The 24,106-nt window shown below is 47.2% G+C and overlaps 2 protein-coding genes across 6 annotated transcripts in view; one reads left to right on the plus strand and one right to left on the minus strand.

The window, feature by feature from the left end:
* The window catches only part of ANKS3 (ankyrin repeat and sterile alpha motif domain containing 3), a 28,214-nt gene extending 13,644 nt beyond the window's left edge, over nt 1-14,570 (minus strand). The window contains exons 1-10 of one of the 4 annotated variants that reach the window (XM_007054456.4): nt 14,347-14,570; nt 12,086-12,261; nt 11,480-11,678; nt 11,133-11,254; nt 8,760-8,841; nt 7,214-7,349; nt 6,720-6,881; nt 5,409-5,534; nt 4,639-4,754; nt 2,142-2,318 (exon numbers count right to left, since the gene is read on the minus strand). In XM_007054456.4, the coding sequence (XP_007054518.1) occupies nt 2,142-2,318; nt 4,639-4,754; nt 5,409-5,534; nt 6,720-6,881; nt 7,214-7,349; nt 8,760-8,841; nt 11,133-11,254; nt 11,480-11,678; nt 12,086-12,258 (1,293 nt within the window). In that variant the 5' untranslated portion in view covers nt 12,259-12,261; nt 14,347-14,570. Of the gene's footprint in view, nt 1-2,141; nt 2,319-4,638; nt 4,755-5,408; nt 5,535-6,719; nt 6,882-7,213; nt 7,350-8,759; nt 8,842-11,132; nt 11,332-11,479; nt 11,679-12,085; nt 12,262-14,346 lie in introns of those variants that run through there. The other 3 variants (XM_037911233.2, XM_037911235.2, XM_027834030.3) reach the window with 3 other exon arrangements.
* A 339-nt stretch (nt 14,571-14,909) lies between these two features.
* DNAAF8 (dynein axonemal assembly factor 8) overlaps nt 14,910-24,106 on the plus strand; it is a 151,575-nt gene continuing 142,378 nt past the window's right edge. The window contains exons 1-4 of one of the 2 annotated variants that reach the window (XM_043524105.1): nt 14,910-14,973; nt 17,647-17,848; nt 20,594-20,707; nt 21,953-22,474. In XM_043524105.1, coding sequence (XP_043380040.1) covers nt 17,702-17,848; nt 20,594-20,707; nt 21,953-22,474 — 783 coding nt within the window. In that variant the 5' untranslated portion in view covers nt 14,910-14,973; nt 17,647-17,701. The remainder of the gene's footprint in view (nt 14,974-17,646; nt 17,849-20,593; nt 20,708-21,952; nt 22,475-24,106) is intronic. The other variant, XM_037911638.2, reaches the window with a different exon arrangement.

Genomic DNA, 24,106 nt, shown 5'->3' on the forward strand with positions numbered 1-24,106 from the left:
TATTGTTCGCCGAGGGACAGCGAGCTGTTACAAGAGGGCCTGAAACTGTATAAAAAATGGCTTGGATCCTGATCCTGTCATCTCAGATCTGCTTGAGGCTTCATGCAGCGGAAGCCTAAGCCATAAGGACTGAGATCCCAGTGCTGACTGGACCACCCTGAATACAAACATTGGACTGTAACCTATGGACTATTTCTGAAAGAACTTTTTGCATCTGCAAAGCTCACCATCTCCACTATGAATCTGAATCTCAAGGTTGACTCATGTCTGTATGTATACTGATCTTTTACCAATTCTCTCTTTTCTTTAATAAATTTTAGTTTAATTAGTAAGAATTGGTTGTAAGTGTGTATTTGGGAAAAGTCTGGAATATTCATTAACCTGGGAGGTAATGCATCCAATCCTTTGGGATTGGTAGAACCTCTTTTATATGATGAATAAGATTTTCAGAAATCCTCATCATACCTGACTTGGGTGTCTAGGTGGAGGCCTGAGGCCGGGTTATTTTAAGGAAACTGTGTTGTTGGCTTCTGAGCAACCAGTGAGGTAATATAGAAGCTATTGTGTGCTGGTTTGGTAAATCTAAGTATTGGAATATCCCCCAGCTTTGGGGATTGTCTGACCCATTCTTTGGGGTTCATCCTAATTGAGTGACCTCAGCTGGCTCCCCTGGGATTCCGGTCACAGCGGCATAGTTGGCAGGATACTCATTACCACAGGTTAACTGGGATTTTGGATCAGAACTACACACTTGTCAAAAATTAATTTTTATATTGGAGAGTTTAAGGGTTAAAAATCAGTTACAATGAGTGAGCCAGGATCATATGAAGAGCTTGACAGAAAAACCCTTGAAGAATTGTGCTTACAGGGGGGGTTGTCTTTTAAGAAAAAGGCCCCAGAGCAAGAACTGAAAAATCCGTTAATGGCCAGTGAAAGGGAAGCAGACCCAGTGAAAATGTTTGCAGTGGGAAACCAGCAGCAACTAGAACATGAACAAAGAAGTGGACAGATCTTCGATTGCAGGAAAAGCAAAAGATAGCTGATATGGAAAAAGAAGCCCATTTAAGGCTTATGGAATGGCTGGCTGCTGAGGAGAAGGCTCACCAGATGCAAGAGGAATCTGCCAGACTTCAGCTCCAAGTCTTGAAACAGCAGAAAAAGATGCCATAGCCTGGAGATCCATCCCCTCATGACAACAAAAACTGGGAAAGGATTTGTCCCATTTACAAAGATACTGAGGACATAGAGGAATCTTTATCTACCTTTGAGCGTCTCTGTGAAATTCACCATATCCCAGAGGTACATTGTATGCCTGACCTGCTAACCAGATTGACTGGGAAAGCCAGGGAGCTGTTCAATGAAATGGGTATGAATGAAGCTTTGAATTATATAAAATATAAAAAGATACTGTGTTAATGACTTACACCATAAATACCCCTGACTGAATCTTAGGGGCAGGGGGGGCGCTGCCAGGGGGAGTCTGCGGCATCAGCAGCCGGGGGGAGCCACGGGGGGCCAGCAGCTGCTCTGGCTGCCCCCGGGACCACTTCTCAGGAGATCCCCGGGACAGTCGCATTGGCTGCTGCTTGGGTGGTCCCCGGGGCCAGCTGCCAGGGACCTCCAGAGCTGCAGTTGCCCCCGGGGCTGAGGCCGCTCCAGCAGCGGCTGGTGCAACTGGCTGCAGGACCGCTCTAGCAGTGGCTAGTGTGGCTGTCCCCAAGGCCAGCTGCTTGGGCGGCCTTGGGCTCAGCCACACTGGCCACTGCAGAAGTCACGGAGGTCGCATCTGCTCTGGTAATTACACCGGGCTGGGAGGGCAGCTTAAGGAGCCAAGGTTAGAAGCACTGGGGTGCAGGGATCAGGAATGCTCCATCAGAGCAATAGTGATGCCCAAGCAGGAGTTTCACTGCAAAAGCTGCCTCTCCATTTAAAAAGAGTATTAGAATGAGCTGCAGAGGTTCAGCATCAAAGTCCACTCGGGGTGGGAGAGGCAGCATTGCTTCCTTATCTGAGAAAGCCAAATGACCATGCTGGAGTCCTGGGGCAGCGTTCTCTTTGAGGGATCTCCAATAGCTTTGTACTGACACACGTTCTCACCCCATCAAAGAGGTGAGTTTTCTGTTCTCTTTTGCAGCTCTTACCTGGGGTCCTGTGTAGGTGGTGGCTTCTGGGTTAGGGAGTGTACAGTGCTGACTAGACAGCCCAGCTTTGCCCGGACTCTGAGACCACTGGCTGTCACTGTTGCTGTACCGAGTCTTGATCTTCACGTAGCTTTTAGCCTGTTTCCGACTAGAGAGCTGTTTCGCATGGTCAGAGTCCTGGAGAGACAGAAGGGGCCTGTTTAATGGCACAGGGTCAACTTGCTGAGTCACCAGAATCACTACAGGGAACTGCATGGGTGTGGAACATGGGGAAGCTCTCAGCTACTTCAGACCCAGGCCTTGAGTCTGGGTAAGCTCATTGTAGGGCCTGGGGTAGGAACAGAATACTCTGTCTTAGCCACATTCCCCAACAGGAGACTGTTTCCTAAATGGAGCAGAGGCCCAGAAGTGTGGGTGGTAAAGACTAAGCAATCGCTTGTTAAAGAGAACTTCCAGGGTGAAGTCCTGGGCACAGAGCAACTTGCAGGGACTCTAGTCTTAGGGAGACAAGCAAAGGAGACGATTCCCCAGTCCATCACGCCAAGGGTTTTAGGTAGGATGGAACTGTGTCAGGCAGGATTAAAATCCTTATCTGGACTGTAAGCTCCTTGGGGCAGAGCCTGTCTTTGTTCTGTGTTCGTACAGCACCTAGCACCATGGGGGTCCAGGGTCATAAGCGGGCTCCTAGGTGCTACCACCGCACAAACAGTAATAAAACCTGTGCTAATAATTACACTGAGCTGGGAGGAAAGTTTAAGGGCCAAGGTTAGAAGCACTGGAGTCTGGAGCCATCAGGAATGTTCTATTAGAGCAATAGCAATGCCTGAGCAGGAGTTTCACTGTAAAAGCAGCCTCTCCGTTTTTAAGAGTATTAGAACGAGCTGCAGAGGTTAGGCATCAAAGCCCACTGGGGGGAAATGGGGGTGGAGGGAGGGGGCAGCATTGCTTCCTTATCTGAGAAAGCCAAATGACCACGCTGGAGTCCGGGGCAGTGTTCTCTTCGATGGATCTCCAGAATGCTGCACTACGATAGAGAGGCCTTGCTTTGGAGCTAATCCTTGGAGTGCCAGCACCACAAAGCAGCCATCGTGTGTTGCATTCTTTCAAGCCCAGAGAACCACTGAGCCCTCTGACTAGCAGAAGGATGGGGTGCGGTTATTCCTGTGAGCAGCAGTTCAGAGAACCAGGGAGCCCTCCTAGTGCCCAACGTCATACCCATCCAGCACACCTACACCAAACCCAGAACCTGGTCTAAGAATGCAAGTGGTTACTCGAACCATAGAGTAACTTACATAGATTCCAAGTCCAGACTTCCTCCCCATACTCCAACCTGTAGAAGCCAGGACCACCTTAGAAGCAGTGGTGCCATTCTACTTCCACAAATCCAAGTGACTTGATCCAGTCATCTGGCCAAATTCCTTCAACAGTTATCAAATGCTAGGGTATGGGAGACTTCCCTTCTAGATTGTGGGTTAGGGACAGAGCAAGGGCTCAGTGATTGGGGAAAGAATGGACTTTAAAAATATGGTGAAAATTAGTGCTCACCAGGGAAGGGCACAGCATCACCAGGTAGAGCCCAGCATAGTGCAGGGAAGGGAGTCTGCTTCAGAAAACAAGGCAGCCCGCTGGCACCTGTCAGGATGCTGTCAGTCACAAAGTGGCTACTTATACTGCCCTGGGGCTAAATGATCATGGAAAGGGTTTATCTCAGGACAAGAATTTACTGTTTGTATTCACTGCCCTGCTGTTTGTAAGAGGCTCCAAGAAAGCTCCTGAATCAAACGGTCACATGGTCTGAGCCTTCTCTGGTGGGGAGGGCAGTGAATGCCTGGGACAAGGGAAAGTGCTGTGATTGGAGAGTTACTGATCTACCCATCGGGAAACCACTCTGCAGGGAGGGTGCTCAGCTACTTGGATCAATGTCAAATGATACAACTTTCCAGACTACTGTACCCCTTTCAGGAGTCTGATTTGTCTTGTGTACCCTCAAGTTTCACCTCACTTAAAAACTACTTGTTTACAAAATCAGATAAAAAGACACAACTGTCACAGCACACTGTTACTGAAAAAAGTCTTACTTTCTCATTTTTAGCATATAATTATAAAATAAAGTGATTGGAATATAAGTATAATTATATTCCAGTGTATAGTATATAGACCAGTATAAACAAGTCATTGTATGAAATTTTAGTTTGTACTGACTTCGTTAGTGCTTTTTATGTAGCCTGTTGTAAAACTAGGCAAATATCTAGAATCGTTGATGTACCCCCTGGAAGATCTCTGCGTACCCCGGGGTACACCTACCTCTGGTTGAGAGCCACTGCCTTAACACATTCAAATAGAGTTTACAGCTTTTGTTCTACCCTGGAGGTTCTCCCCTCCTGTCCCTGGATCCTACAGTCTCACAGCAGATGTAAAGTCATGGCAAGTGGCTGGCGTATTTGTGAGTTCCCGTATTCCACCAACAGCAGTGACAAAGAAGAGACAAAAGCCCCACCTCATTGCTCTCCAGGGAGCCCTCACTGCTGACCCCCAGGGCTTTGGGCAGACACTCGCTGCTGCTGCTGCTGCTCCTAATGGTGTCCAAGTTGTTGGTGAAGAAAGCATTTTCTTCTGAAGGGGAGCAGAAAGGAAAACAATGAGTTCCTGCTTCTTCTCCTTGATCTTCTCACCTCACGGAGACATCCAGCCTGAGTCTGTGTGCAGCAGCTGCTCAGATTAGGAGGTTACTCTGAGGAGTGAGTGGAGAGTATCATGTCTGGAATGGGGGCACCTGTCCTTCCCCATACCACTGCCAGTGGGTGTAAAGTAGTTTCAGTGCAATACATTGATGGACAGATTTATAGCTATTTAGTATCACTGACTGCAGTAATGGGTAACAGATGCATGTTTTAGGGCATGGGGTTACCAGCTAAGTCTGTGTTCTTGTCCCTAAGCACCCAGGAGAGGTCTCCCAATGCTCGTGACATAAGGCCAGTGCAGATGGACGGCACTCATTTTCTTTCTACCCCTCTCTCCTCCTTCCATCACGGCACTTCACTCTCCTCTGGGATGGCAGGACAGAATCTATGCCACTCCAACAAAGGATGCCTATGCACTGATGGGTTGCCCCCTTTCTTGCTTGAATCTCGGGCAAGATGACTTCCTAGAAGCTCTTCAGACCTAAGGGGTGGTGAGTGAGAAAGGAAATGTGCAAGCTCTGAGGGAGTTCTCAACCCCAGGTCACTCACACTGGAAGCTAGACACTCCTCTGAGACCATGCCTTACCCCTGCTGCTGCTACTTTCCACGTCTTGCTCGTTGATTGGAGAGGTGACGTCCCGGAACCGGAGATCCTCCCCTTCAAAGCTACCATCATCACTGAACGTAACGTAGCCCTGCGGAGGGACCTGCTCTGTGTGCAAAGAGATGAGAATGCAAGTTACCAGACAGGCTGCAGCCTGGGGAGCAGCAGCTGCCAGCAAGTGTCCAGGGATCTGAAGACAATCAGGGGAAGAAATCACATTTTAAAGTAACCAGCTTCCATTCCCCTTTGAATGACTAACAAAATTACCAGGAACGTGGAAGCCTAATAGCTCCCTTTGTATACAAGATCAGCGCTGATCACTGACCATGCTCTAAACAGATGCCTGTATCTAAGAGGATCGCACGTAACCAGCCTTGCAGCAGATGCACCTCTGGCTTACTGAGCCTGGAGTATTTCCTCCCTTCCCCGAGTCAGCACACAGCCAGCACCCTGTGAAGTTCTGCAGCTGGTGATTTGAGCATTTTAATACAGTCACCTCCCAGTAGTAGTATCAGGCTACACCAAAGCATGTTTCCTCACTAGTCCGAACAACATTAAAATAAGGTCAGTTCAAGCTCAAGGGAATCTGAGGGTTGGTATTTTTTCTTCAATACAAATCAATATTCCTGGCCATCCAAGATAACCAGGTAGCTGGCTAGAATCACTGAACACCACCACTTCTCGCCATGCATCCAACAAAGGGCAAAGCTCATGCCCGCCCTATATTTAGGTAAGCCCATCACCTTCATCAAGGAGTTAATGTTTAAACCCAGCTGACGTTTCTCCCTGCCTGTCACATGGCCGACCTCACCAATTTCCACTGCAGCAGGAAGTGTTTCCGGTTCCTCAGGCAGATACAGCTCACCTGGCCCTGAAGCTGGGAGATTAGTTTAATCATTCCTGCTGTTTGGCCTGTCTTGAATCCCCCACCCGACACTCCTGCTGGTTTGTGAATGGCTCTGTGACTCTTGAGTCTATCTTGGAAAGGGTAGAGGGGCCAAGCTCAAGAGCCAGACAGCAAGCAGAGATTGAGATGATGCTGAAGGTCATTCTCAGCTGGTAAGTAAAAAGTCATCCCCCTCATGGATCAGCTGGGATATGGTTTTTAGAGCTGGCTTTCAGCCCCTGTAAGGATGGGTGTTTGCTCAGTGTTGGCAGTAGCAGGAGCCATGCAGGAAGGTCCAATCTAAAGGAGCAGGGAAGTGCTGGTGCTGCAGTAACAGCAAAGCAGTACTGTGGTACCCCTGAGATCACGAAGGAGCCTCATGGTTAGATTCCCCGACCCACGCTCACCACAGCGAGACTGCTTCTTTCCTGCAATTCCGACAGCTGTTATCTTAGCCAAAGCCTGGGGCCCCTCGTGGATACTGGGGCCCTTGGTCTTACGGACTGGTCTCTGTCTCTGGGGGGCGGAGCACGATTCATCCGAGGAGCTCAGATCTTCACAGTATTTTCCTGTGGTCCAAGCACAGACCATTAGCTGCACAGTACCTCCAGCTACTTACATCCTTGATTTGCTACTGGCCCTTTAAAAGCAGTGGAAAAAAACAGTGAAACAAAGCAAAGGGTGAGCAAGCAATGTTTGACTGGAGCAGAAGCTTATTGCAAGGCACCCCTCGCACCAACAAGGGCTACCATCCAGGACTCCACTGCTGTTTAAAGGAGAGGGATTTCCAGCAGACACCTGAAGTATCACTTCCACTCAATCACTGCTCTATAAAACAGCAACAGCCTCTTCCCCAAACACCTTCCCTTAACGTGCACATATGAGGAGGTGTCTCAGTTACCTGGGCCCCTGCAGAAGACTTTGGGCACAGGGGCTGCATGTAGGTCCATCAGCCCCACGATTTTCATGTGTCCATACTTCATGGCCAGAGTCCGTGCCGTGGCTCCCGTGTTCTCTCTCACATCCACCTTCACGCCCTGTGGGAAGGCAATGCATACTTCTGGCATGCGTGTTCTGAATGGACACTGCACACACAATTCAAGGGAACCAAAGAACTTTCATATTCCATCAAGATCCCCCTGTTCTTGTCTGCCTTTTTAAACTATCAGGAAGTGTAAGGCTCCTTGAGATCCATGGATAAATTCCCTGAATCTCTTCTCAATGCTACTGCACTTAATGGTTTGCTGTCTGCACTCTCTCTCTCTCTCTCTCTCATCACAATAGCCCAATATCTCACTTTTCTGCATCACCATCAGAATCTTGCATGATCTGCTGCTGATTATTTCTTCATTGCTTCATCTTTCTGAACAAAGTCACTATGCAAATTACATTTAAATTTTATAAAGGGGCTGACTGTGGTTAGAAGCCAAGAGGACTGAATATTCAGACATTAACACAGAGGTGAAAGATGCCTGCTAGACACATGCCTACAAGCACTAGATAGGATCTCCTAGGGGTGGATCAGATATTTAACGGACATGCTTTGTCTGAGTCAAAAAGACTCACAACAAGGGCTGTTTCAATAGCCTCTAGAGTCTGACTTATCCAGAGTGTCTAGATCATTACAGGGACAAGTTCGCACTACAGCACTACATCAGCACAGCTGCGCCACTAGAGCATGTCTGGTGAAGATGCGCTATGCTGACAAGAGAGCGCAAGGGCAACAATCCAACCTGGAGCATATGTAGCGTAAGTCATCATGGCCTGCTCACAATCCCCTGGGCTGGGGCTCCAACTCCTAGACAATCTCAGGTAAAGATGTTTTGCTAAAAGCTACAGCGAGCTAAAACTCCCGCAGCAGTGCGGTGTCCAGAAGGAACCAGCAATGCTGACCACGGGATCCCTGGCTACATTTGTTGGATGTGTCCAATGCAACACCTATTGCAAGGAGAAAAAGCAACAGAGACCACCTCTAGAAAGCAGAGATGGAAATTTTGCCCTGGAAATGGGCTAGTGTTTTAATAGATTATACCACAAGAGAAAGGGTGAGGCACATAGTGAGTCAGAAATAGGCTGTGGGAATTTGGAAGTTATTTTTGGTTTCTTTAGCAACAAAATATGTATTAAAAAGGAGAGAAAAAGGAGACTTTCATCCCCTTTGGAAAAATCTAATTACACCTAAGGAAAGACCAGAGATTCTATGCTGTAAACATACAGGGGCTGTTAGGGGAGGTTAGTTTGGATTTGGGATCTCTCTGCTTTATTAAACAGATGTAAAACAACAAAATGAGGTTGTGACCTAACACCAGAGGGGATTTGTAATGGAGAGCAACAGCCTGGAAATATAACCTTTTGGAAGGCCTGATCTGTCACATCCTGTGTTCTCCTTACAATAAGTCTGGACCCTAAAGATTCTAGGATTTATTTAGAATTGGGCAGACACTTACATGATTGAGAAGATACTGGACAATTATCTCATGTCCAGAAGCAGCTGCTTCCATCAGAGGTGTATATCCATACACAGGCTCCCTGGATGAGAGAGAAAAAGCTCATGGAGATTGGACTCAGGACAGGTGAAATTAAAGATATAATATGGTTTGCTGGTCACACACAGAAAAAGAACCAAAGAGAAAATCTCACCAGCTGAAGCAGAACCCACCCCCCAGCTTGCCAAGTCTTCACAAAAGATTTCAGTTTTCAGGGCTTGTCAAATTGGCCCCTTTAACCAGCACAAAATTGAATTGAATTCATTACTTAAATAAATAAATAAATAAATAAAATAAAGAGTACTTAGCTTATGAAGCCATGTATTACTCAAGAAGGCACATCCACTAAAATGTCATTTTAATCCCTCTATCCCAGGCAGGATGGGGCCAACAAAATAGCATGTCCCACCAGGGCACCTCCAGCTGAAACCTGGTCAAGCCCCACCTCTTTCACCCATGTAGTTAGCAGGAAAGGCAATTCCAGTACACGCGGAGTCAAATCCTGTCAGACACATCCCTGTTTCTGTCTTGCACACCACATTCTCTGCTTTGGTTGTATTTAATATGCATTTTCTACATACATGAATTCTGACCTGCGTTTGTTTGCTGGGGATAAACTTCAAGCTACACTTAATCCTTGGTATGCAAAAGAAGTTGTTCAGAACTCTGAGGAAGATGAGCTATGTTCAACTGAACACTAATGTCCTACCCTATAAACCAGGGGTGGGCAAACTATGGCCCGGGGGCTGGATTCGGTCCCTCGGGGCTTTGGACCCGGCCCGCAGGATTGCCACCCTGTGATGCTTTGCCACTCCCAGAAGCGGCCGGCCCAACGTCCCTGCAGCCCCTGGTGGACGGAGGCCAGAGGGCTCTGCGCACTGCTCTTGTCTGTGGGTACCTCCCCTGAAGTTCCCACTGGCCAGGAACGGGGAACCGTACCCAATGGGAACTTTGCGGGAGGTACCCACAGGCAAGAACAGTACACGGACTCTCTGCTCCCCCACCTCCTCCAGGGGCCGCAGGGACATGTTGTCGGCTGCTTCTGGGACCGTCGCAGGGCCGAGGCCAGGGCAGGCAGGGAGCCTGCCCTGACCCCAGTGCACTCTGCTGCCACCCCGGAGCTGCTCCAGGTAAGCAGTGCCAGGCCAGAGCCCGAACTCCTCCTGCATCCTAACTCTCTACCCTGACCCCCCTGCCGCACCCTGCACCCCAGCCCTGAACCCCCTCATACACCCCACACCCCGCCTCTGCCCCAACCCATTGCCCTGAGCTCCTTCCTGCACACCGCACCCCCTCCCACACTCCGCACTCCCTCCCGCACCCCAACCCCCTGCCCTGCTCACAATTTCCCCACCCAGATGTGGCCCTTGAGCCAAAAAGTTTACCCACCCCCGCTATAGGCTGTCCAAAGCCAACAGACAGCTAGTGCTATGTTATACAAGGGCCTGAAAGGATTTTTTTTCCCTGTGACACGGCTCTTTGTGTATCATGTAATTTAGCCACTGATAATGTTGCAAATAGGCCAGAAATTCAAGAACATAGACAGTTGTTGCAATAAATATTTTATGCATTTACATAACAAGCATTTCTTTCCATGGAAAAAATGAATGAAACAGGTTATGACCAGAAAGATTTTACTGCTCTGGGTCCTGCAGAGCCACCGTAACTAGGGAAGGAGAGTCAGCTATTCTGCTTCAAGTAGCAAGAGTGTCAGTGGAGTTTCAGGGCTAGATCCTTGGCAGGTATAAACTACTTTAGCTCCACTGACTTCAGAGCTCCACTGACTTCCATCAATAAGTATCTGGGGCTTTCAGTTTTGGAAATCAGTATCATTAGACATTAACGAAATAGAAACAGCACAACCAACACATACCAGGTTGTTTGATGTGCATGCTACCGATGGCAGGTTCTTAGAAACATGGGCATGGGAAGCCAGCCAATGTGTTAAGCAACCACGCATGAGCACTGACTAGTTTATACAGGGTCAGCAGCAGAGAGCAACTGAGGTCAGGAGCAAGCTGTAATGCCTTTTCACTTTCACAGAGATCCGCCAAAACAGAACCTCATTTCAGGTGACGTTGGTTTAAATGTGGCATTGTGGGCAGACTCCACTCCCCAGTTTAGATGGCACTATGATCACTACATTAACTCCAACGCCCACAGGGATAGTGGATTACATCTTATTTCCTTAAACGGCAAGGAAAAAGGAGGGGACAAAATGTATTTTCTTCCTTTACGCTCTGAGCACTTCTTATGCTAATGTGCTCCTTTTGCATTTGAAATCATGTGGAAATCCTTGAGACAAAAAAGAAATACCAGGTATTTTTCTCTTACTTGCAGTTGGCGTTCGCCCCATTGTCCAGTAAGAATTTGACCATCTGCTGGTGTCCAGCACTGGTGCAGTGGAAGAGGGCAGTCCAGCCATGAATGTCCTTCATCTCCAGCTCTGCGCCTTGCTTCAAGAGAACAGAGAACGTTCTTTACTGCAGCATCTCTCCTGGGTCTGTTAGCCATTGCCCTCTGAGCTGTGATTCTAAGAAAGTTTGAATCCCTGTCAGGAAGCTTAATTTACAGGAGCGCATTGAGCTTACAGTTCTCTGTCAGAACTGCCGGAGGATTCCACTCCTCAGGCATTTCAATTTTGCAATAGCAGCTTTTCCTAGCCATTCCGGAACACCCACCTGGAGGAGGAAGTAGGCAACGCTCTCATTGCCACAACTGGAGGCCAGCATGAGTGGGGTCTGCCCTTCTGGTGTCGGGACATTCACATTCACTCCCGCCTCCAGCAGCAGATGCACAATGGTATCATGCCCAATGTAGGAGGCGTACATCAGTGGGGTCCAGCCACCACAGTTTCTCTTATTTAAATCCAGCTCCCCACTAAAAAAAAAAAAGAAAGTAAAAAGAAATCAGCTGAACCAGTACTAAAGCTGGTCACAGCTGCAGCACAGACTCCTGTAGTCAAAATCATCTTTATTACCATTGTAGTTAAAATAAAAACAGTGTTAAAAACAAGTCTGGCACTGGAGCCTTGTCTACACTGTGGTTCCCCATTAGATTGAACTCCCGTTCAGCTGAATCAGCGGGAATTTCGGGGGGTGAATTTCCCCATCCCAGACATGGCCCACAAGTTACTTTACAATGAGCAAATGATCTGATACCACTGAAGTTCACTGGCAAAGGGTCATTGTTCCAGTGCAGATTGATCCTGTTCTGCTGTCATTTAAAAATAAAATCAGCATAAGTAACAACAAAGCTGCGTTGGTCAAGTGCTGCTCATTCCTTACCACTGAATACACTCCTGCACCACCTCATACTGGCCAATGGAGGACGCTGTGTGCAGGTCCAGTGGAACATCCAGCTCTTCTCGACAGATCATCTGGCCTACCCCATGCCACATAGACAGGCTGCGGTTCAGGAGCTCCGATTCGCTGGCTTCATCACTCAACTCTGACATCATGACCTGTGGAGCCAAAGCGAAACAGAACTTTCAGTTCCGATTTCAGGATCTTACAGTACTGTGTTGTGACCACTCGGCTCTGGAGCTGAGGCATCCTCAGCTTCAAAGGTGGGATCTTCTCAGAGATATGCCATGCTGAATTCCTACCCATCAACGGAACCCCTCCTCTGCCCTTCCTTGGTCAACAAAGCTCTCCTGTGAAACAGCAAGTGGTTGCTGCAGATCCTCCATGACAGCCCTTTACTGTTGTTCTACAACATTTGGTCTGTCTACTCTACAAACAACAAAGCCAATAATGCTAGAAATCATCTTTTAAACTGATTTTAAGGTTGTCAGCAGGATGAAATTCAATAAGTACTCCACTTAGGAAGGAACAATCGGTTGCAAACATACAAAATGGGAAATGACTGCCTAGGAAGGAGTACTGCAGAAAGGGATCTGGGGGTCATAGTGGATCACAAGCTAAATATGAGTTAACGGTGTAACACTGTTGGAAAAACAAACATCCTTCCGGGATGTATTAGCAGAAGTGTTGTAAACAAGACACAATAAGTAATTCTTGAACTCTGCTCCGCCTCAACTGGAGTATTGTGTCCAGTTCTGGGCACCACATTTCAGGAAAGGTGTGGACAAATTGGAGAAAATCCAGAGAAGAGCAACAAAAATGATTAAAGGGCTAGAAAACATGAAGAAAGATTGAAAAAATCTGGTTTATTTAGTGTGGAGAAGAGAAGACTGATGGGGACTTGATAACAGTTTTCAAGTACATAAAAGGTTTTATAAGGAGAAGGGGGGGGGGGGGGACCAAAACACTATTCTCCTTACCTCTGACGATAGGACAAGAAGCAATGGGCTTAAATTACAGCAAGGGCAGTTTAGGGTGGACATTAGGAAGAACAAATAATACCACAGTAGTCTCACTGAAGAGAACGGGACTACTCAAGGCTCTTCGCTTCTGATGCGGTAAACACACAGCAGTCTAAGGAGGAACAACGGTCCACTGATTAGAGCACCAGCCTGGGACTTTGGAGACCGAGGTTCAACTTCCTGCTCCACTACAGACTTCCTGTGTGATCTTGGTCAAGTCACTTAAGTCTTCCTGTAACTCAGTTCTCCATCAGTCAAATGGAGAGAATAGCACTGCCCTATATCACAGTGGGAGGGAGTTGTAAGGATAACTATATTAAAGATAGGGATGTGCTCAGGTACTACAACAGTGGTAGATAAATACCTTCGACAGCTATAGTCCCAAGGAAGTAAATGAGAATTTGTGTGTGTAAAGTTATTCAAGTGCTCAAGCAGCTGCCTTAACCAAACCACACGAGGTGCTTGGCAATAAAAACCAAATGCAATCAATACTGTTATTCAGTTTGTCATTTTAAATCTCCTTTTAAAAAAATATAAAAAGCCTCTGTTCCTAAATGGACCACCTGGTCATTCAATAGGATTCACCCCTGAAGAAGAATCTAGTGTAATCATCTATTGCTTTAGGCACCTAAATCAGATTATTTTGCTACATTGATTATGAACATTTTACATAAACAACAGAACAAAGAGCCTAAATATTAAATCTGGAAACGAACTTTTACATTGGGTCCTACATGATGATTAAATCAGAACAAACTCTCCTCTCAAAAATAATACCACATAGAGATCTCCCTCCACACTGAGGTTGTGGGCCACCACTGCCTCATCATGAGCCAGTCGGGGAGCTTCTGTGCAGCCTTGCTGCTGAGCTCCATAGGCAATATAGCCATCCCCGAGAGATTACACACGTAGGGAGCCTTCGAGGCAAAGCCATCCTGGGCACAGCCTGCCCCTCAAACACACGTGGTCAGTTCCTGCGGGCGCACAGCACCATCCGTGCACCGTGCTCCTGGGGTGGGGATAGGAGGTGCCCCGTCACGCCACCAGTCCTGCTCTGGCCTGTGGGTACCTCCCCCGAAGCCCTGCAGTCCACCAGCTGCCAGACCGGACACAGCAAGCCAGCAGCTGCCTCATCCCGGGACACCGAGCGCCTGGAGCCGGCCGGCCGCAGCGCGGCTGCCTGGCACCGGGCGGCTGGAGCCGGCCCAGCACTGAACCCACCGCAGGGAGCGGCCCCCTCAGCCTGGGCACCGGCTCGTCCCGTCTCAGCCTCCCGCCCGTCACCTCGCCGCACTCTGCCCGGGCCGGGGACCTCGCTCAGCGCCACTCCCGGAAGCCCCTCGCGCACGCCGAGATCGCCGGGAGCGCAGCTCCTGCGCCTCCTTCCCTGTGACCAACCGTGGCGAAACTACAAACCCCACGATACCTCGCGGCAACTTGTAGAACCCACCCCCAATCCAGCTAACCAGCCAATAGAGGATGAGAATCCCATGAGGCGGGGCTCAAATTAGCCAATGAGATACGAGAAAGAGGAAGTTGAGGGCGATCCTGGCAGGGAAAAGGATACGGTAACAGTCTGCATGTATCTGAAGCAGTGGGTTTTTTACCCTCGAAAGCCTATGCCCAAGTAAATCTGTTAGTATTTAAAGTGCCACCGGACTCCTCGTTGTTTTTTTGTTTTGTATTTCTGATGTCGAATTTATTCTGTCAGGACCTCGGCGGTGGGGCGGGGCTCGGGGCGGGGCAAGCGGGCGGGGAGCGTCGAGGGGACTCTGAGGTGTGATGTGAGTAGGGCGGGTGGAGGAGGGTTCGCGCTGCGGCGGGCTGGGGGCTGCGTTCCGCTGTGTGGTGAGGCCGCGGGGCGGACAGCGGGGCTGGGAGCGGGGCGGAGCTGGGGAGCCGGGTCGCGGGCAGGGGCGCTGCTGCCGGTGGTTGGCCTGGTTACCATGGGGACGGGAGGACGCGCGGGGGTGGAGCCAGGGAGCGGCCGGGGGCCGGGCTGGGGCGGAGCCCGGCGGCCGCTCGAAGCGGTTGGGGCCGAGGCGGTGGTTAGCCTGTGGAGAGGCCTGGGGCCAGGGCAGAGGGGCCGCGGCCGGCAGCCTGCGGGGAGAGGCCGCGTGTTGTCCCAGATCAGAACGGGCCCGGAGCGTGTTCGCGGACCCGCTGTTCAGCCCAGTCAGGAATGAGCCGGGGAAGGTGCGGGGAGCAAAAACTGCGGCTCACGCCAAGTTGTTTAGCTTCATCCGGACCCAGGCAGACTCCAGAGGGTGCCACCCAGGCTAGGGCACCACCAGGGCAGATGGAAGTCAGGGTCAATAAATGCAAAGTGGCGCATGTGGGAAAGGAACATTTAAACTATTCCTGCATCGAGGCAGGGTACTACATTAACGGTGTCCGTTCTGGAAAGGGGCCTGGGCGTAACTGTAAACAGCTCAATGCAAATCTCTGCCCAGTGTGCAGCTGCCTTCAAAAAAGCGAGCAAGATGTTAGGTGGCATAAAGAATGGGCTGGAGAATAATAGAGAATATTATAATGCCATCGTTATCAATCAGTGTTGTGGCAGTATACTGTGTGCAGTACTGATAACTGCATCTCAAACAGGATATTGCAGCATTACAAGAAGTTGACAGAAGGGTGATGAAAATGATTAGGGTAATGGAAAATCTCATATGAGAAAGATTGAAAAGACTGGGATAGTTACTTTAGAAAGGAGACTAATAAGAGGGGACATGATAAAAGCCTATAAAATAATGAATGGTATCAAGAAGGTAGAGCAGAACCTTCTGTTTTCCCAGTCTCTTAACACAAGTGGACACAATGGAATTACAAGGTGGCAAATTCAAAACTGATATAAGGAAATACTTTTTCACACAACCCATAATTAATCCATGGAACTCTGTCACAGAATATCACTGAGGTCAACATTTTAGTAAGATTAACAAAAGGTTGTCTATATGGATTGGACAGAGGAAGTGTGGTGTAATGGAGAGAGGGAACCCTAGTGCTCTGCCACTGGCCTGCTGGGTGAGCATGGTCACTTCACTGCTCTGTGCCTCAGTTTCCTCAACCATAGAAGGGGGATAATGATGCTGACCCCCCTTTGTGAAGTGCTTTGAGATAGACTGTTGAAAAGCACTAGATAAAAGCTAGGGATTATTTATATGGGTAGCAAGAATATCCAGAATTGTAATAATGCTAACAAATTTTGGAAGAGATGTTAAATGTCATAATTCACGTTTTAAGGCAATTTCTAGCTATTAGGGATTAGTAGGGGAATAACCTAAAAATGAAGGGTAGATTATCTCACTTCTACCTAATACAAGGGTGGTTGCACCTTCCACTGAAGCATCTGTTGCTGGCCAGTGGACTACATGGACATTGGGTCTGGTCCAGTCAGGCTATTCCTATGTTTCCTGTTACTATCTCCACCTATGACAGAAATCTTGGGTTTCATACGGGGAACTCCATATGGGGGAGTAACCCCGGTAACCAACTCATCCCAGCCCCGTGGGAATAATCTTGCACTCAGCAGCTCCCATTCATTCTCTAGAGGTGACGTCATTCCTGTGCTAATCTCACCACATAAATCCAGCCCCATGTCAGGCATCAGATGCCATGCAAACTCAACACTGTCTGATATGGATAAAGGAGACATATTAGATGGATGACGTGCAAAGCATTCACAGGCATGTTATTCGCCTTGTGTATCTTAAATTGTAAGCTTCTTGGGCAGAGAATGAACCTTGCTCTGTATTTAAAACACTCTGTCAACCCATGGCAATACAAATGATTTAAGAAGGATAATATAATCATAAGCGTAATTAAATCAGTGGCTGAGTTCCATACAATAGCAGCCTCCCAACCTTAATTACCAGTTAGAACAGATTTACTCCCATTTTCAATTCCTGTGGAAATCATATGATTGTATCACAAATTGAAAACAAAAAGGTCCCCAAATAGTATTAATTATCCAGTGAGCAAGGAGGCAGCCTCCACTGCCCCTTGTGAAATACCCCTTCTCAATTGACTGTAGGAAGAAGCCAGGAAAGAACCCACTCTCCATAAAAATGTTGAGAAGTCAAAATCCAAAGGGCAGATCTTTGTATCCCCTTTGTGCTATTCTCGCAACCCAAAATATACTTAAAGCATTCTCTTGGTATGGGGGAACCTTTGACTGGCTTAGAGCTGGCAGTACCAACTTCACATCACCCCTTTCTGCCCCTCTCCCAGTGTAAGGGGTGAGCTGAGGTATGTGTGAGCGTGCTATTAGAAGCCAGCACAATTTAGAACAGCTGTGAGGCTGTTCTAAATTATGCCAGGGGCACAAAGATGTCAGCCTCATGGGACTCAGGTAGAAAGACAGTCTCCATATAATCCACTATACTGTAGATCATGTCCAGTGCTGGGGTATTGCTGACCGTATAACAATCAGAATGATAGGACTCCCAAGAATTAAGCTGAGGCTTAATGCACATGGGATCCATTCCTACCCTGTGCTGACGCTACCTCTGTTTTCTTTAGTGGCATATACTGAAGCCATTTTGCCTGTGAGTTGGTTATATGGGAGCTGTTTCAAATGGCATCAGAAGGACAAAGCCAGGAAAAAGAGGATCCATCTGAGGATCTTACAACCCCTTTCCGGTGTAACAGAACCTTACACTGGGGGGCCATCCTCTCTGCAGTGAAAGACCAAATCCCAACTCTGGAGTCTGACACCTCTACGGTAAGCATTGCTGTCCAGCATCCTTCCTCACTATGTTCCACAAAGGGCTCTCTGAATGGCAGCAGCTGAGGATCACCTCATTAGTGAGGAACTCCTGAGTAGCCAGCGCTACTCTCAATGGACCGCTCATCTGCTGGGAGCAGTGCTGTAGTTGGTGTTAGTCCAGGAGTTCTGTAATTGTCAGACTGCTGCGCCCATCCTCCCCCTTGTGTTCTCATCATCTCAAACACTACTGAACTCAGGCCTGAGTCTACAATGTGCTGAGCATCCTCAACTCTCATTGAAGTCAGCGGGCATGGAGGGCACTGGCATCTCGCAGCATGAGGCCTCCTGTGTTGTTCATCTGCCTAACAAAAAGCACACCATGAAATACGCAAATAACCACATTTAAATGGAATTTCTTTTGTTGTTCTACTTCATTCTGCTGGGGTATTAATTGTAGCACTTTTAGAGCCTGGCAGAAAGACTCCGAACATGCCTCTCTCTGGCTGAAGATCATGGAAATATGATCCTTGGCAGAGAGAAGATCTGGGTTCTCTTTGCTGCTCTGCCACTGACTCGCTGTGTGACTGTGGAAGAGTCATCCCACCCTACCCAGTGCATCTCAGTTTCCCCATCTGTAAAGTGGGGATAATGATACTTACCATCCTTTGTGTAAAGCACACTGAGACTGACAGATTAAAAGTGCTGCATAAGAGCTATGTGGCATTATTATTTTCCAAGCATGTCTTTAGTACTTCTAAGAGGGTGACTGTCTACTTTAAGGGTAATAGGGACTAGGGCCCCGATCCTCAAAGGTATTTTGGCTCCTACCATTCATTGAAATCAATGAATGTTAGGAAGCTAAATCCTTTTGTGGATCTAGCCCTGTTCCATGGTGTGTCCCCTAATGTTTCTGGGACTTTCTGAGTGGATGCTTGGGAAGGGCAGGTACAGTTGGCAGAGAAGAAGTTGGTCCTGGGAGAATAATTAATGCTTGGCAAGAACCATACTGTTTCTTTAAGGGCCTGGGGTCAGAAGACTTGTAGTGCAGGATGGGGCAAGGATCCCCTCTCTCCCAGCTAACTGGGAGGAAGTTAGCATATAGGCTGCCTCCTCTCTCATAACAGAAGACTCCAACAAGGGAAGGAACATTGCTTGTTCACCTCTCCCAGCCTAGCAAGTAAAAGGATTAAGTACAAAGGGGCCAATTAGGAGAAGCTGCTTTAAGGCTGCAGCTGGCCTGAATCAGCACAGTACCAGCAAGGAGGAACTGTAGTGTCTTTTGTGATGTGATCCCTTGACCATGGGGACCTGGCTTAAGTATTGGTGATTCTGCCCAGGTAAGACCTCTATTTTCAGAGAGCACACAAGTAATAATAGTTTTCAAACCTATTTAACTTTAAAGGAAGTTTAATTTTACCATCAAAGGAAACTATTTCTTCAGATTTAGGGTGTGGCTTAGTGATACAGAGATCATCTTGTGAGTAGCACAGATGAGGGAACTTTCAACGTGGGCATTAATCATGCTCATAAGAGGTAATGTGGTCTAGGAGATAGGGTACTGGACTGGGACCCAGATGACCTGGTTTTTGTTCCTGGTTCTGCCTCTGAAAAGCTGTGTGATCTTGGGTAAATTACTTTCTTTCTCTATGTCTGTTTCCCATCCCACCCTTTGTCTATCATGTCTATTTAGACTGTAAGTTCGTTAGAGCAGGGACTGCCTCTTACTTGGGCCCTGATCTCAGTCAGGGCTTCCAGGTGCTATTGAAACAAATGACTAATAACAGTATGACTGAAAAGATCTTTTTGTACCATGGTGTCATGTATTAATCTCATAGTAAGTCAGTCCAGGTCTCTTTCATACAAAAACATTCTTTGTTTCTACGCATCTGGAGCAAGCATCCTACTGAAATGTTATCTGGAGCTTGACCATGGTCCTTAATTTACATAAAGTAGAGCTGATTGCAGTACCCCTCATATTTAATACAAAACTGCAGCCTACCGCGACTCTATGTCACAGCTTGCAATGCTCCATCTTGATCTGAGCCGCGTCTGCTCACAACAAGAGATACCGCTGCACCTGAGACCTGTAATCTCGATGTGGTATGCTCTAGTATTGAAGAGGGCAGTGGCAGGTTGTGTTATACAATCAGTGGGGGCACTTTGGCCACCCCTAATGTGCATTTCATTAAGACTAGAGCAAACTGGTGCAGTGCAGGGGAAGGAAAAATAATCTCACCAGAGAGTCAGGATTTGCCAGCCCAAAGAGTTACGGAGGTGATATGCCTTGCAGTATAAAAGGCAAAGTGAAAGCTGGAGCCTGTCTGCCTGATGTGGGGGTGTTGATTCTTCCATTTGGTGTAAAGTATGGTTTCTACTTGTACATTCTAGATATTGCACTGGACATTGCAGTCACTGGGATTTGCAGATAACCCAGTACCTCTCAAGCTTTGGAATACTTACCTATTTTTGTCCCCATTGATATCAATGGGACTTTTGCCATTAACCTCACTAGACATGGGTTCATACCCAATATTTTATCTAGCTCTTGTTATTGAAGCCCGTTAATGTGCTAAGTCACCAAAGAGAGAGTTTATTTCAGACTCTTTGGATGTAGAGTAGTTGACACTCCACTAATATGACTCAGCAGGATATCCCTCAACACCATAGCTAACTGTGAGATAAAGAAATGACTTATGCCCTCATGAAACATCTGTATAAATGTGCTGGCCCTTCCTTTCATTTCTTTGTTTTGTATGGCAGTCTGATTGTGATGAAGATGGGGAGCTGTTCATCTTCCAGCGAGATCTACCCAATCTGATTCCTGACTTGTCGGAAGAACTGGCAGATCTTTCTCCAGGAGACACAGACATGCAGGTTACTGACTGTACTACTGCAGCCATATATTCTGTGGTTGTCGGCAGTGCAGCTACTTAATATTACAGTAGATTTTTAGGTCGCACTGTGTGATATAAGTACCTGGGCCCTTTTTCTCATCTTGGGTCTGCGTTTCTCTTTCTCTCTCTATTCCTCATCTATTTTTGTAGGCTCACTTTGTCTCTCTATTCTTGGGATCTGGGCCCTTTTCTCTTTGTCCCACCTTCTTGCACTTCCTCTTGTTATCCCCTTACTTTCTGCCCACCGTCTGTCGGGAGGGTGGGTCCTTTCTTTAGCTGCTTATAGTGTGGATCCTCACTCTCCCTCCCAAAGGCCCTGGCCCTCTTTCTTCCCCTCACTGGCCTGGTCACGCTCTCTCCCAAGGAGCCCTTCAGTGTCCCCAAAATCAAATGAGCCTGGTTTTGAATGAGCTCCTGTTCTATGTTGGAGATGATGCTGGGTGTCTTGCAGTAGTAGCTGACAGGTGGAGATGCAGGCACTAGGGTACTTGTCAGGAATTATGATGTATGCGTTGCAGGAGACACTGTTTTGTTAGGGAAAACACTATAGAACACTGAGTCTATGAACCTTTCTACAATAGATAATTGTCCCTCAGCCACTGACCAGCTCCTACCCATAGGATGATCTGTGAAGCCATACATCATCCAAGCATTAAAAGTAGGCTATGCAGCAGGTTAACTTGCAAGCCTTTCACTGTGTGAAATGTCTCCAATTACCATACTCCATATACAGAAACTAGAGATGAAGTAGTTAGGGTGGGTATATCAAGAAGTAATTGTATGATGTTAAAAACTGGGCATAGAACCATTCATAGATAAAGGGATTACATTGCACCTGGAGTGATGAAACTCACTGATTACAGAAAGCTAGCTGGGGAGCAGGCCAGCTCTAGTATTTTGGCCTCAGGACACCAGCTTCTTGTATCCCCTTTCCTATTGAGCTGGGATCTGTATGTAAGCAATAACACAGGATAACAAGGCACTGGGCTAAAGGGGTTTCAGATGCATCCAGAACTTCCTACAGTTACTGTTTTTACAAAATGAATCTCATTCTCCCCTTTGTAACAAATCTCAGAGATGAGACCTGACCCAGGCAGTTATTAGATGCCCACTCAATTTGAACCTCCATCTGCCAATCAGTTCTACTTGGTTTATTGTATGTCTCTTTATTGCTTTGGTGAGGGGAATGATTGTCTCTTCTGTGGGGCATTTTCTGTATCTATAGCAAATATTAGAATCTGTGGAACACTCCAGAGAGACTTGGAATGGAGACCTAGAAAGTTCAGATCTTCAGAAAGAAATGGATGTTACCCAAGCTGTGGGAAGAGAAAATGTACCATTGGTAAGAGATCAGACATATGCTTTTGCTAACCTGCCTGAAGAAACTTCAAGCCAACAGAGAGCAGTCCTTGCAGATCCTACAGATCAAACTCTCAGAGGGAAAGAACTGGGCAATGGAAAAGACAGGGAAACAAAAGACTTTTGGACTAATAAAGTACTGTCTATGAAAGGGCCATATTTTGTAAATGCAAACAACAGTGAAGAGAGACGAAAGATGATAGAAACAAAAATACTCTCTAAGGTGACCTTAGAGGCACCGTCTGGAGATGGAGGCAATTCAGAACTAAAAACAAAATCACCATTGGAGACTATCAGTGACAATCTAGAAAGAATCACTAAAGCAGAAAATGAGCAAGGAGCCACTTCAGCTGAACACCCTCGAGGGCTGATGCTCTTTTCATTGCAGGTAGGTGGGGCAAAGGGGTAATTTTCTTCAGTGATTGCTTAGGTGTCTAGCATGATGGATAATGCATTAGATGCAGAATGTTCATTGACAATAAGAGGATATGAATATCCAATTCTGCACACACCATGTCATTATGAATTTATATTGCAGTAGCACCTAGGAGCCCCAGTCACAGCCAGGGCCCCATTGTACTAGGAGCTGTACAAACTTGGAACAAAAAAAGGAGGCCCTGCCTTAAAGGTACAAGTAAGCCATGTTGGAAGTTAATCTCATTGATCAGAACAGGGAGTGTCCATGTTCAAGGACACAGGGCACAGAATCTCTGATGTGGATGCAATGCGTGGTGAACTTTCTAGCCGTCTGGTTGCAGAGAGTTCTGACATTGTAACGAGAGGTATATTTGTCATGGCCAGACAATAGCGTCAACAGTGTTTCTTTTACTGGGGTACCAGTTTTTGAAGCTTAATTGGTGGGGTCAGTGACCTGCTGCTGTCATGGAATTGCAGCTGAAATATGATTGTCTGAGAGAAATTTTAACATCAGTGGAACAGAAACTTCTTGTTTGGTGACTGTCAGAGAAATCAGACTAGGAGACGTGATCCAGTCTCCTACCCTTGGCTGCTGTTCTTCTGGTCTACCAGCTCCCCAGGGTCAGTGTAGCACTCATGAGATAGCCACCTGTGTGCTAAAATAGAAAATTAACAGTTTTTTATTTAATAAATTAAAATACATTGTCTCGTGGCTGACTACCATGAGAACCTTTGGATTTCTGTTCAGAGCCTTCAGTGGGGTCAAAGTACAGATTCTTCAACATGCCACAAACTTTACAGGACAAATTTACAAAAATCAGTATTGAAGCTGCGCTCTCAAAACATAACCGTAACTACATATGCATAGTATACACGCACTTGCCTTTTTGTGCACTGAGCTGCCTAGCTTGAGCCAGCAATTCCCTGTGTAGACTTTGTCCAAGCATTTTTGGGCCTAATTCTGATCTTAGCCCTACTAGTGGATATCAGGAGTAGCTCTGTTCAAGTCAATGGGCCTGATTCTCCTTTCAGTATCCATTTTACACAAGTACAACCCGTTGACGTCAGTAGAGTTACTTTTGATTTGCACCAGCGTAAGTGAAAGAATCAGGCTCAGTGGATTTTACCTTGGTGTAAAAGAGCAGAATCAGGCCCTTGTATACACACCTTATGCACGTGTGTAATAGGGTGGTTTGTGCGTTAAGGGGTAGAAGCCTTGGATCAGCCGACCCTAGTTCCTAAGGAGGCGCACCTGAGCAGAGATCAACTGATTTCTCTGTAAACAGCAGCAGGAAGCTTGGGGATGATGAAGTTGAGTGGAGTACAGAGGCTGCAAGTACTGAGCAAATAGGCTCCACCAGAGAAATGTGAGACTACAGGTATGAAAGGCCTGGGAGTGACCTGATAAGAGGGGTAAACAGATGGACTGGAAAACTTCTCTTTTGAGTATTTGTTAATTTAATACATGAGACCCTAAGAAGGACAAAAGAATCTGTAAGTTATTGAAGAGGGCCCTTGAGGGGAAAAGTGAGGCAGGGGCTGATGCAGGGCCATCCCTGGCCACAAGGGGGTGTGCAGGAGGTGACCTGTTTACAACCTGGTT

The sequence above is a fragment of the Chelonia mydas genome, chromosome 10, assembly GCF_015237465.2.
Source record: "Chelonia mydas isolate rCheMyd1 chromosome 10, rCheMyd1.pri.v2, whole genome shotgun sequence".
In the NCBI taxonomy this organism is placed as follows: Eukaryota; Metazoa; Chordata; order Testudines; family Cheloniidae; genus Chelonia; species Chelonia mydas.